Raw genomic sequence first — 13479 nt, forward strand, 5'->3', positions numbered from 1 at the left:
CTTTATCGACAGAACCGCAATAAAAACCTAAATCTAGTAAAACAAGAATATGTTGAAACTCTCGCAAACAGTATGTATCAGAAACTGAAGAGGGAAGCTGTTCGAGTTAAAACCTGAAATAAAACGTGAACTTGGACAAAGAAGAAAAGACAGAAAAAGTTCTGTTTGGATTTTAGGAAGAACCTGCATTACACAGATGAAACAGAAGACCCGTTTCCTGCTGTGTGCGCTCTCTGCTCATCTTAGTGCGCGTCTCTAGTTGAAAAGTTTGTAGATGGGTAAAAGACGAGGAATCAGCCTGAACTAAACCTCGGAAGAAAAAGGTTTCAGTACGGCAGACTTGTATAAAAGAAAGAGACTTGGTGATAATGGCTGACACACTAAAAGAAAAAGAAAGGTTAGCTGCACCTTATAGAGCTTCTGTGATTTTATATAACACTCACTTTGTGCTACAAACACATCCTTGAATTGAACCTTTAGCTCAAATATTGATGTGGTGATTCTGTGATGTTATTTTTAACATTTACTTTTTATGTGGGTAACTATTAGACCACTTTATTTAGTGATGTGGTTTCAATAAAAGTAAAACATTGTTATTTTAGTCTTCAATCCAAGAAAGTAATGTTAAAAATCTATTAGAAAGCCTCAACATAATCATATTACTGTTATCAGTGTTATTGTTATTACTCAATACTATCAGGGTTACCGCCCTGACTTCTTCTTCATGACATGGATTTCATATTGAACATGTCAAATTTAGAGTGGATTTAAGATAACTAAATATATGACAACTGAGCTTTATAACAATCTTATTTTGGATCCATAAATTCTGCCTTTCACCAAAAAGTCCTGAAGGAAAATGTCTATTTATCATTTCATGAAGTTAATCTGGAGATCACTTGGATTATGTAGCAGAATAACAATACAAAGCTCACCAACAAGTGTACCTCTGGATAGCTAAGAGAACTAAATTAAGATTTCGGAGTAGCCTAGTCAAAGTCTGGACTTTGACAGCCCAATGTTGCTAAATTAAAACAAAGCTGCGAAAAACAGTGGGTCAAAATTCCTCCATATTGAGGTGAACTTGTTCAGTTGAGTTCAGCAAGGGAGGCACAAGCAGCTGTAAGGTTGGGTGGCCAATTATCTTCTCCCCTTGATAAATTAAAGTTATCTCAGGTTATCTTGATAAAAAAAATCACTTTAATGATCTGAAACATTTACGTAAGACGGAAAAGCAAAAAGAAGAAATATGTTTATTGTTTTTCTAAATGTCAGTTCAGTAAAAAGGCTAAAACATTTATATTAGAGCTATAAAAACAACAAATAATTACAGTCACTGAAGTCATTTTTTAGTTTTTCACCATGACATCATGCATGTCCTCATGTTGTCATGCAGCAACACGTGTCGCTTGTGTGAGTTCTGTGTCTGTTACCCGCAGATGAAGAAAAGTCTTGTTCGTTGTTTTGAATTTCAAACAAACACAAAATACTTTGTGTAAGAGAAATCTCTCCAAAATATTTTAAATAGTTTGAGCCTCAATGAAGAACAAAAACTCTCACAATATTCTCTCTGTGAAGGAAACAAGGTGAAAGAAAAAACTTTAACAACTTTAAATCTTAAACCCACTTCTGCTTCTACAGAAAAATTCCCAGTCCACTTTTACAAGATGCTGCAACTAAAAATACTGTTACTCAACACCTAACCTATTCAAAGTAATAAGAAACTATTACACATGGAACTACTTGATATGTAAAATATAATTTGGTATAATGCAATAAACATGCGAAAGAGCAAGATCCTGGATACAAGCGGCTGAAATGAGCTTCCTCTGCAGGGTGGTCAGGCTCTCCCTTAGAGATAAGGTGAGGAGCTCAGCCATCTGGTAGGAGCTCGGAGTCGAGCCGCTGCTCCTCCACATCCAGAGGAATCAGATGAGGCGTCCAGGAGGCATCTGTATCAGATGCCTCCTGGACGCCTTCCCCGGGAGGTGTTCCAGGCATGTCCCAGTGGGGGGAACCGAGAGGTCGGCCCAGGACACGCTGGAGGAAATACGTCTCTCGTCTACACGGCATCTTCTGGAATCTCAAACTTTCCTGACTATGTGTCTCTTGGATTGGTTGATGATGTTCAGATAAGTTGCTGTGACAGCAACACAAGAGTGAATAAACCCAGTCAGGAATGGATGAGAAAGGTTGAAGAAGAAGATCCTCAGTACTGGGAGAGTGAGACAAAAGTATGCCTGAAAAATCAAAACACGTTCAAAAGAATCATCGATATCGCAAAACAACTCTTCAACCAAACTGAAGGTTTGTATAAATGTGATTTCTTATATATAACAATAAAACAGAAATTGTTTAATGCAATAAATAATAGACAAAAGCTTAGGCTGTATACCTTAACTGAGTCATATGAAATAGTTTTTAAGCTTAATAATAAATGTATTATTTATTTCAAACTCCTGATGCTTTTACCAAAGAGATTCCCTGAAAGTAAATAATTGTGTTACGAAACTTTCTGTTTGTGTTTCTCCCTTAGGAGTGCATGTCTATAAAAAAATGATGGGCTGTGAATGGGATAGTGAAACTGGAATGATTAAAGGTTATGACCAGTATGGGTATGATGGGGAGGATTTCACTGCACTGGACCTGATGTCAGAGACTTGGACCGCTCCAAAACAAGAAGCTATAAGAACCAAACACAAATGGGATCGTGACGTGTTTGAAAAAGAGTATCTGACTAAAGATTGTATTGACTGGTTGAAGAAGTATGTTAACTATGGGAGGAGCTTTCTGATGAGATCAGGTATCACAAATCTTTGTTTTATGCAATGGACACAGCAGTCAGTGTTTCATCTTTAGACAACTATAATGTTATAATATTAAACCACTGTAAACAGATCCAGTGTATTTAATTTTACAGGTTTTATCTGTGGTCATTTACCCTTTTTTATAGTTTCCCATTGTTTCTCCATCTGCTTTTTCTTTTGGATTAAAACCACTTTGAAATCAGCATTTTACATGGATGAGGCACAACATTATGACTTCTGTGTGGCCAAGTAAATAACAGTGATGATCTCTTCATCATGACAGCTATTAGTGCTAGGATATATTATAAGATATATTGTGCAGCAATCAATCCTCAAAGTAAATATGGTAAAAATGTAGCATGAAGATTCAAGCAGGTTTGACAAGGCACAGGATGTGATGCTTGGTCGGCTGAGTCAGAACATCAGAATAAACAATGGATAATATTCTGTGTATGGGGCTGCTTAACTATGACGAGGACCTGTTGGTCATTATGTTGTACCTGATCAGTGTAAATCAATATGCATATTTGATTAATTAGATTCAATTAAAAATATCAAATGAGATTGGTTACTTCAATCATTGTAAATTATCATAAAGAAGCTGAAGACTTTTTTGAAATTTACTTTCCAGATCTCCCCAGAATGTCTTTCCTTCAGAAGACTTCCTCTTCTCCAGTCAGCTGTCACGCTACAGGTTTCTATCCCAACAGAGCAGAAATGTTCTGGAGAAAAGATGGAGTAAAGGATCCTGAGGGTGTAGTCAAAGGAAAGATCCTCCCCAACAACGATGGGACCTTCCAGATGACTGTTGACATCAATCTTTCATCTGTTTCACCTGAAGACTGGAGAAAGTATGAATGCGTGTTTCAGCTCTCGGGAGAAAAGGAATTTCTCAGCAAAGTTGAAAAAGCAAAGATCAGGACAAATGAAGGTAAGACTTTAATCAAAAGTGAAAGTCTAGTACTAAACACGTGTTCGTTTAGTGAAACAATGTTTGGGTTTCTGCACTTTTATGCTCACTGTAGACAGCCTTATACATTGTAGTTGTTGGTGAAGTGAAGGTTGTTTACTAATTATATTTATATTTTTTATCTCCACAGCTCCTTTCAGCTTCATGATCATCCCCATCACTGTTGCAGTCGTTGTTCTCGCTGTCATTGCTGTGATTGGATTCATTCTTTACAAAAAGAAAAATGGTGAGACCCAAACATTGTTGTTTTTTTCAGTAACCTGACTTTTGATGTGGTGCTTTGATGCATGAAAGAATAAAAGTTAAACCAATTTCAGCAAACTATAGCCTGTAGACGGCTTAGACACAGCTTGGTAAGAATGCTGAAAGATTTTGATTGTACAAACTAAAACTGTATTTTGTTATAAATTCAGCCAAATGTCCTCCATCTCGTAAGTAAAACTTGTATTCAGTCCAAATCCTCTAATTTTAACTGCCTCTCAAAGGATTGGTTGACACTGACAGTTTGTTTGCTTGTTCAGCTGTAGAGACTCATGAGGTCCAAGAAGAGATGTTTCCTACAGCCTGAAGAACATGAAGGCAGGCACACAGTAAGTTGTTTCCAACGTTAAACTAGCTGGCTTTAAAACTACATTTTGTGTTTCATTGTTTCTTTGTTAACCTAAACAACAGAGCTTTACAACTTTGTTTTTTCCACTTTAAGGAGAAGCTGCTCCATGTTATGAATAGAAAAATGTTTTCAGAAATCTTCACATGAGTCACTTAGAATAAATTATCTGACAAGCTTTTAGAGGCAATAACCTAAATGACAAAATTATAAATGTTACATCTTTTGATTACACTGTAGTTAATTTAGTTAATCGTTGGTTTGTTTCTTCTTTAGAAATTCTGGCTATTTATTTTTATATTGGAATATAAAAGTGTCTGAAAAGCTTTAAATACATTTAACTGAAGTTAGAATAAAGTAGACCTGAACATTTTAAATTGAGAAATATTTGAACAAACATGAATATTATATATCATACATTATTTGGGCTGCACAGTGGCGCAGTTGGTAGCACTGTTGCCTTGCAGCAAGAAGGTCCTGGGTTCAATTCCCGACTGGGGGGCTTTCTGCATGGAGTTTGCATGTTCTCCCTGTGCATGTGTGGGTTCTCACTGGGTACTCTGGCTTCCTCCCACAGTCCAAAGACATGACTGTTAGGTTAATTGGTAACTCTAAAACTGCCCTTAGGTGTATGAATGAGTGTGTGTATGGTTGTTTGTGTGTTGCCCTGTGATGGACTGGCGACCTGTCCAGGGTGTACCCTGCCTCTCGCCCATAGACTGCTGGAGATAGGCACCAGCTCACCCACAACCCACTATGGAATAAGTGGTAGAAAATGACTGACTGACATTATTTAGATTTTTTGTCATGGCCAATAATGAACATTATTTCTGATAAAATTGTCAAATATTAGGATGGAAAACTTATTTAATTGATATTCTGAGTAACTAATTAAATCTTTCCAAAGAAACTAAGCTAATCAGTAGATAATTGTGTACGAATGTTGCTTTTTCTGGTAGATAATATAGTCAGTCATGAATATTTTTAACATAAAAGCACACCATTACAAATCAGTTCCTAATATCCATCATATTATCCTGTAATCTTTTTGAAATATGAGAAACATTGAGATTTTTTATGATGTATAACCTCTGCTTGTGTTATACCAGTGACCCAGACTCCAGTCATCTGCACTTTTTATCAGATTGAACAGAAACTTTTCCCATGGTGATGAGAAAATATTACAGTTCACATCTTACATATATGAAAACCAAAATGAAATATTAGCACCTTCTTCACAACAGCAGTAATATTGTCTCAGGTTACAAAATTTATATTTCAGTTCAAATCAGTTTCTAGTTTTCAGACTTTTAAATCTTTCAAGTTTAGATTTTAATGGTGTTATACTTTTTCATGTGCTGCTCTCCTTTTGTAAACCTGGGAGGAGTATTTTCTCCCTACTTTATTAGCTGGAGTTTGTTATTCTTATGTTTTGCTTCTTTTTTGAAAAAAAGAAAATATGATATTCCATATCATACCAACTATATCTATAAAGCGCTTTAAAACAACCACAGCTGCACATGACTGCAATCTCTAAGCTTACATTAAAAGAAAAAACATAAAAATATGACATAACAACTAAAAGAAATTAAACACAATTAAAACAATTAAAACAAACAAGGTCAAACTAAGTCTTTCTGTTGATGAAAGTCACAGAATAAAAATGGTGAGTTTTAAAAGCAGGCAGTGAAGGAGTCTCTAGAACTGAGCCCTGTGGGACCCCACATGACAGAAGAGTCTGAGTCTAAAATGTTGACACAAAACAACCAATCAGCCAGATAAGATCTGAACCAGTCGAGTGCTGGGTTCTGAATGTTCACTAAGTGATTTAAACGCCATATTAAAATGTGGTGGTCCACAGTGTCAAGAGCAGCAGAACCAAAACAGTACAGTACCAGAATCACCTGCCAAAAAGATATCATTAATGGCTCTTAATAATGCTGATTCGGTAATATTATGGGCTTTAAAATGAGACTGAAAGATTTCCAGATTGTTGTTGACAAAATACAATCTAAAATGTTGAAACAAATGTCTATAATTAGCCGACACTGATTGATCTAGACCAGGTTTCTTAAGAAGAAGTTGAACTACTGTGAGTCCAAGTTTAGCAGGGGTCACACCAGAAGACAGTGATTTATAATGATGAGAACATATTGTGTAATACTTGGAAAGGCCTCTTAAAGAAATACTGGAGAACCAGGATCCCATGGAGAGCCGGGTGGCTTAAGAAGCCTCACCATATCCTCTAAAACAATCAGGCTTAAAGTGATTAAAGACAGTGGAGCAAGGAGCTGAGACAGGGGTCAGAGTCAGGAGATGGAAGTAGAGATCTTGTGGCAACCATTTCAATCAAAAACATTTCATTATTACAGATTTCAGGAGAGGTTTCTGAATAAGGGTTCTGAGGAGGGTTATAAACAGAGTCAGTTGGGTTAAATAATAAGTTGTTTATGTCTGTTGGACGAAACATTTTCAGAATATGTTGTTTTTGTGTCTTTGTGTTCTGGTACTGATGCCAGAACTCTTTAATTTTATGGATTTGATGTGATACCTTCAGTTTGTATTTTTTTTAATTGCTAATTTATTTTTGTGTAAAACTTTGCACTTTAAAATAAATCCTCAACTAACTGAATTTGTGTCTAAGTCCACATATCATAAACTTATTCATCTGTGTGTAAATCTGGAATTTTATAAACAATTATCATTTGTTGTATTTTACTTATAATATTAAACTATTTAACTCTTATAACGATAGTACAACTTCTCTAGATGAATGTTTTAGTTTTCTCTACATTTAAATTATTTCGTTTTACCTCCATCATGGTCTGTAGGTTTAGTTTTGGGTTTGAGCTACACTCCTGTTCAGACTCTATTTGGTTTCTATTGGTCCCCTTACTTCCTGTGTTACATTATAAATTATATAAGCCTCTTGTGAGTCTCTTATTCCTGATTCTCTGTCCAACATGGCGTTGAATAATAACTGTCATGCCAGCATCAATATAGTTTTTATTTCCCTCAGTATATTTAGTCCCAGAGTTCCTTTACTTAACATGCTACAGCTTTGTGGTTGCAGAGGTGGTTGATTTTCTGTGCTGTTGTGAGTTGTTTCTTATGGAAATGTATTTATTTAACTTTGATATGCCAATAATCTGTGTTTATGTCCTTCCAACTCTCAATGCTGACATAATCTTTAACAGATATATAAAATTGAGATTATATTAGTTTCTTTTTTTAATGACAGTTTAGCAACAGAGGTTGACAGCTGTGGGCTTTTCTATTGCTGCTGCAAACACCGATATTTAGAAAACCCGGGTATCTGTTGGCAGATATTCCAGGTTGATTTAAATTTTATCTACATTTGGCACAAATGAACTGGCTGAAGCAATACCTTCTGTGTTGCCTCAGTAGCTTGAGCTGCCAGCTATCAACCAGTTAAACAGTCCCAAAGAAAACTCCAAAACGTGGGAATCATATTCATGGCATTTACTTCAGAAATCTGGAAAACTGAAACACAATAAACTACATTTTGGTTTATATGGCAACTTCAATTGTCAAATAGTAGATAAAGCATAACAATTAATCCCAAACATAAATTTTGGACATGCCACTACAATTAAAGCTAAGCACACTAATATCTAGGCCTGAAATCTGGTCAAACACATTGCTATCTAGCTTAGTACAACCATGCTAACATTCATATGGTACGGTGGCCGGGGGGTGCAAAACACTTTTACAAGTACCGGAACAAATTTACATTTCAGAAAACAAATTTACCTTTCAGAAAACACTTTTACATTTCAGAAAACAAATTTACATTTCAGAAAAAAAATTTACATTTCAGAAAACACTTTTACCATTCAGAAAACAAATTTACATTTCAGAAAACAAATTTACATTTCAGAAAACAAATTTACATTTCAGAAAATCAACCGGAAAGGGAATGTACCAACGCCGAGGCTGACCCGGAAGTCAGCCTCAGGGCTGCATCCTTCGAAGGCCGTATTTGTAGGCCGATTACGTTACAGCGCGGCGACGAAGGCTGTCCCAATTCATGAATCATTCCGAGCAAATGCTGCCGACAAATGTGTCCTTATTTTGCCCGGTTTGAAGGATGCGTTGTGAGTATCCTTCGCGGCCCATCATTTCCCATCATTCATTGCGGGTCAAAGCGGATTGGTCAAGCAGGGGAAGCCATGGCGGACCATAGCAACAAAAGCTGTGAGTAAATTGTGGAAAATTACACTTTCTGTAACACAAATTAAGTTCTACAATGTTTTTAGTGCGGGAATATAACTATGTAGACGTGAAATATCAGCTTGATTTATCTAGACATCGCTTAATTTCAAATGTGCTCCGACGTGTTCGGAGTTTTCCGTTCCCGGCGTAGTAACCGGCTCGCCTCGCCAGCCCTACCGGCGGTGAGGTGAGCTAGCCCGGTAGAGATCTGACCGGACTATCGGCACTAAGCTCCGCTGGCAGTCATCACAGTGAACGTTTAACACAAGTGATTTCTAACAGTTTATGTTATTATTTTAACTGTTACTGAAAATTGATTTAACATTTCAGGTGATATTAAGGCTAACCAGAATAAATGGTCAGTTTTATGTAATCCAACTGTATCGCTGGAGAGTGTGATTGAGAATAAATAAGCTTTACAATATGAATTTTTAATGAAGAAATGTGCTATATGTTTTAAAGGTTTATTTATAATTCAGTTAGCATTATAATTTCTGATTCCAGGTAAACCCGACGAGGAATACACCTCCAAATGTAAGTGAATCTCAGTAAAGAAGTGAAAAGTTTGAAAGAGCTTGTTTTAGACATTTGCATAGAAATATTTTCTTCAAATTAAGACAAATGTGAAATTAAAAAAGGCTTTATTTTTGCTCTGATATTAAGCAAGATGTTTTTTTTTGGTATTTTCATATTTTTTTTTTTAGGTACAAAGCAGCAGACGGGCCAGTTTATTAAGCTCAGGGGTGAGAATCACCACCTTTTTACTGGAGCTAAAAACTCAGCCACCGTGGCTTGGAGGTACAATAACAACATTCTTTGCAGTCAGTTTCTGTCCAGTTTCAATAACTCCTATCTTTCTAACTTTCATAAATATCCATCCAGTGATTAACATACTTCTTTCGGTTTAGGACAATTCTGGAGAAGATGGACCAACAGGGGAAGGTCACCCCACTTGGAGGCCAAAACAATGTGGGACAATTTGAAACAAAAAAATAAGAATTTAGATTATGTTCAGAAGTTCTCATGTCACACAAATAAAAAATATTTCTAAAAGTCTTATTGGTTTCTCTGTTTAGTCAACTCTTTTTTTTTTTTTTTCTTCCTTCTAACTTTAGGATTTTAAGTATCCAGGGTCAGGAGAGGGAGTCAGTGAAAAGCCCACTGCTGCTACTTGGCCCTGGTTTGTCTTTATGGATGAGGTGTTGGGACAGAGGTCTTCCACAACACCTCCTGTCCTAATTGCCTCCATCCCTGAGGACCCTCCAGGGCCAAGCGGAGCGGTGGTCAACCAGATGGAGAAGGAAGACTGGGAAGGGGTCAGAAAAGAAAGAGGGACAGAGATGATGGAGTTGATCAGGGAGGACATGAGGGTACAGAGAGAAGCAGAGGAGAAGAGGGCACAGAGAATGGACAGACTGTTTTCCAAAGAATGGCACCAAAATAAGGTGCTATAAAAGAAATAAATAAATGTTTTTTGTTCAGATTGTTTCTTAAAGTTTTAAGGTGTTCTAATAAATTTCAAAATTGTTTTTGTCACCAATGTTATTTCCATTTGATCTAACAATACATCAACTTCATTTAAAGTCAGTCAGTCATTTTCTACCGCTTATTCCATAGTGGGTCACGGGGGAGCTGGTGCCTATCTCCAGCAGTCTATGGGCAAGAGGCAGGGTACACCCTGGACAGGTCGCCAGTCCATCACACAAACAACCATGCACACACTCATTCATACATCTAAGGGCAATTTAGAGTTACCAATTAACCTAACAGGCATGTCTTTGGACTGTGGGAGGAAGCCGGAGTACCCAGTGAGAACCCACGCATGCACGGGGAGAACATGCAAACTCCATGCAGAAAGACCCCAGGTTGGGAATTGAACCCAGGACCTTCTTGCTGCAAGGCAACAGTGCTACCAACTGCACCACCGTGCAGCACTCATTTAAAGTTATAAACAGAATTTATTATGAAAAATACAAACAGCACTTTAAACAGAATGGGGGAAGAAAACATTCAAACAGATCAAGATTACAAGAAACAAAAGGCATAAAATAAAACTATGTACAAGTATTTACAACGGCGACAGCAGGATCAACCTGAGTGACCGGTTCCTGGAAAAACCTCTTCAACAGAACAAAGAGGCAGATGTCTTTCTGAACAGAAAGTCTCTGGCGATGTGGCTAAATCTCTCACAAGGTCAGAGACATGGATGGGTTGCTGCAACTGAGACCTTTGGTTTGTCTTTCTGGATGGTGAGCAAAGCATCACACAGGTGGTCTGCAGATGTTTGTGATTCCTCTCTCCACTGTCGACGGTATCGTCCATCAAGTGGGTTTAAAGGGCTGGCTGAATTGACGGCTGCCACATCACTAAGAGGTAATCGGAAAAATGCAGAATTAGAAGATGGTGTTCACAAAATATTACAGTTAGTTATACCCCTCAAACATTAATCACAGCTATATGCATATATGTGTATATATTATGTATAATGTATATATAAAATGGATCTAGGTCAAGACTTACGTGAGGTACAAAGGTGTCGTGCACCTCCAGCGCTTGCAGGAAGATGGCCCTGAATCTGGTTTTCATCATTCCCAAAACACGCTCTATTATAGAGCGTGTTTTGGGAATGAGGATAATATGAAGTCTTTAAACTCTTCTGGACTTGTATGACTTCCTGAGAAGTGAAGACAGAAAAATATGAACGACAATTAACAAAAACTATATATTTTAATGTACAGTAAGAGATTCTGGAAAAACGGTTGAAGCAGGCTATATTTTGAAAAAGCATAATTTAAAAATCTGAGTCCCTGTCTCTAGAACGCATGAATAAAAACCAAAGATACAGCTGGAATTATGCTGCTTTTTCTTTATATCTTGGATGTGAAAAATATTTGAAAAAATACAGTAAAAAGTGCTCCAGCGAAAGATCTTTGTGTGTTGTTTGTTTTTAAGATCACTATTCTTTTTGAATCATGAAATTACATACAGCATAACACATCCACTAAAACCGCGTCTTGTTATCATGACGCCTTACAAACCTTGAAAGGTGAGACGCTTTTCCCCCCCAACCCTGCTGCTTCAAGCATTTGCTTCACAGACCGTTTAGGGACTAACTCCATATGTTTGTCCTCCAGACAAAGTGCAGCTGTTGGGACACAATGATAGATCTCCTTGCTGGTCCTCTCCCACCAGCATAGGGGGCAAACAGTCTTACAACCTCAGCTAGAATCAAGAGACAAAATCAGACAAAAATCAGTGTGAGGAAGTGTTAATCTGTGAATTTGCAACATGTTCATTGCACAAACATACTGTACCATCCACTGGGTGTCTTGGTGTCTGTGGTGGGGGTGAAATTACAGAGTTCATCACAAAAAATTGAAAACAATTATGAAAAAAATAAATAAATAAAAAGTAGCAAATGCCACATGATTGGTGAATTCAAATGAAATTGATCCAGTAGGCTGCAACTTTATTACACAGCGTTGCCACACAGCAACCATCTTGCATTTGTCAGTTTGCTCCCTCAGAACATTGTTTGTGGCCATGCCTAAAACTTATCATTTTTCAAACAAGTTGGTTTGTCAGAAATGCTGTTGTAATACTATATTCCTATAATTACTAATGCACATTATAGTGAACTCTCATATATTAGTAACAGTTTATTAGCAAAACAACATTATGTTAGTGATTAAAAAAAATGTTCACTCAAGAGGATGAACGTAAGAGTAGTGATAGCCTGATAATTTAGCAATATGGAATGCTCCTTTTTAATAACAATAGTAATTAAGCTACTATTATTATCTAGCACATCAAATCTGTACCCTTTGGTAGTCACCAAGGGTGTGTTTGCTGTGTTTACCATTTGATGCTTAATATATCTCTTGATTTTCTTAATACCTCTGGTATCATTAGGCTACTGCACATCTTGACTTCTGTTGTAGGCATTACACATTGGGAAGACGGGATGTTTTCACAGTGAAAATGTGATGATGCTCACATAGGTGTGAGTCAGTGTTGCAGATGAATCTAGCTCAACACCCCGTTTTCACCGTGGTCGTTTTGCTTTCCGGGAGCCTGCTTGATTGAAACAAAATGTGGATCTATGAAACTATGCAACTACTGTTGAAGATTCTGTTTCTGCATGACCTATTTCTTGCGTAATTTTTAAACACTGTTTTGCTGTAAAGTGTGAACGTTGGTGATGCGGCAGCAATGCTGAAGACAGCAAGAGGAGGGAGACTTGTCTAATACATCATTTTATTGTTGCCCTGTTTTTATGGTCGATATAACATTTGTGGACATGTTATGGATGTATGGTTCTGTGGCCTTTTCTAATCATCTCTTTGCTGCCCTAATTAAATATCTCTACCCTTGTTGCTCACTGCTACAGTTTACACACCATACCTGTTGATAACACATAAGATGCAACACATAGTCAAAAATAAACTGATACAAGAGGATGACAACCTTTAGGAGGGTTAAGAACAGGCATAGATAAAAGCAGGACTCTCCTCTCGGCCCATCTTAGGGATGAACCGAGAGGAGCTCCGGTATCTGTTCAATTGTATACTCTGTACACTGAACATTTTGGCATTAAATCTTGATTTTATACTTACTTAACCATTTCTCATTATTTCACAAGGTAAATACTTTGCTGGTTTTACTGGTTGGGTCTCACGGACCCGGTGATGAACAGGGAGGAAAGAGAGTAAAACTCCCATTTTGGTTTTGGTAAACTTTGGCAGCAACCAACAAAAAACGGGCTTCACTGCCACCCCGTGATCGACAGGGTGAACAGGAGAATCCATTCATGTATAAATCGTTTGCTTCTGTCTGATTCTCTCAGTTAACCAATGGTG

The 13479-nt window shown here is 37.3% G+C and overlaps 1 protein-coding gene across 1 annotated transcript; it reads left to right on the forward strand.

Moving 5' to 3' along the window:
• Positions 1–1370: 1370 nt before the first annotated feature.
• Positions 1371–4345, forward strand: LOC124878707 (class I histocompatibility antigen, F10 alpha chain-like). The gene is made up of 7 exons (XM_047382801.1): positions 1371–1454; positions 1998–2307; positions 2537–2803; positions 3439–3738; positions 3908–4003; positions 4191–4208; positions 4299–4345. Exons 1-7 carry the CDS (start codon positions 1371–1373, stop codon positions 4343–4345), a joined length of 1122 nt encoding a protein of 373 aa, XP_047238757.1.
• Positions 4346–13479: the final 9134 nt, after the last annotated feature.

Source organism: Girardinichthys multiradiatus, chromosome 13 (assembly GCF_021462225.1).
Source record: "Girardinichthys multiradiatus isolate DD_20200921_A chromosome 13, DD_fGirMul_XY1, whole genome shotgun sequence".
NCBI classification, from domain to species: domain Eukaryota; kingdom Metazoa; phylum Chordata; class Actinopteri; order Cyprinodontiformes; family Goodeidae; genus Girardinichthys; species Girardinichthys multiradiatus.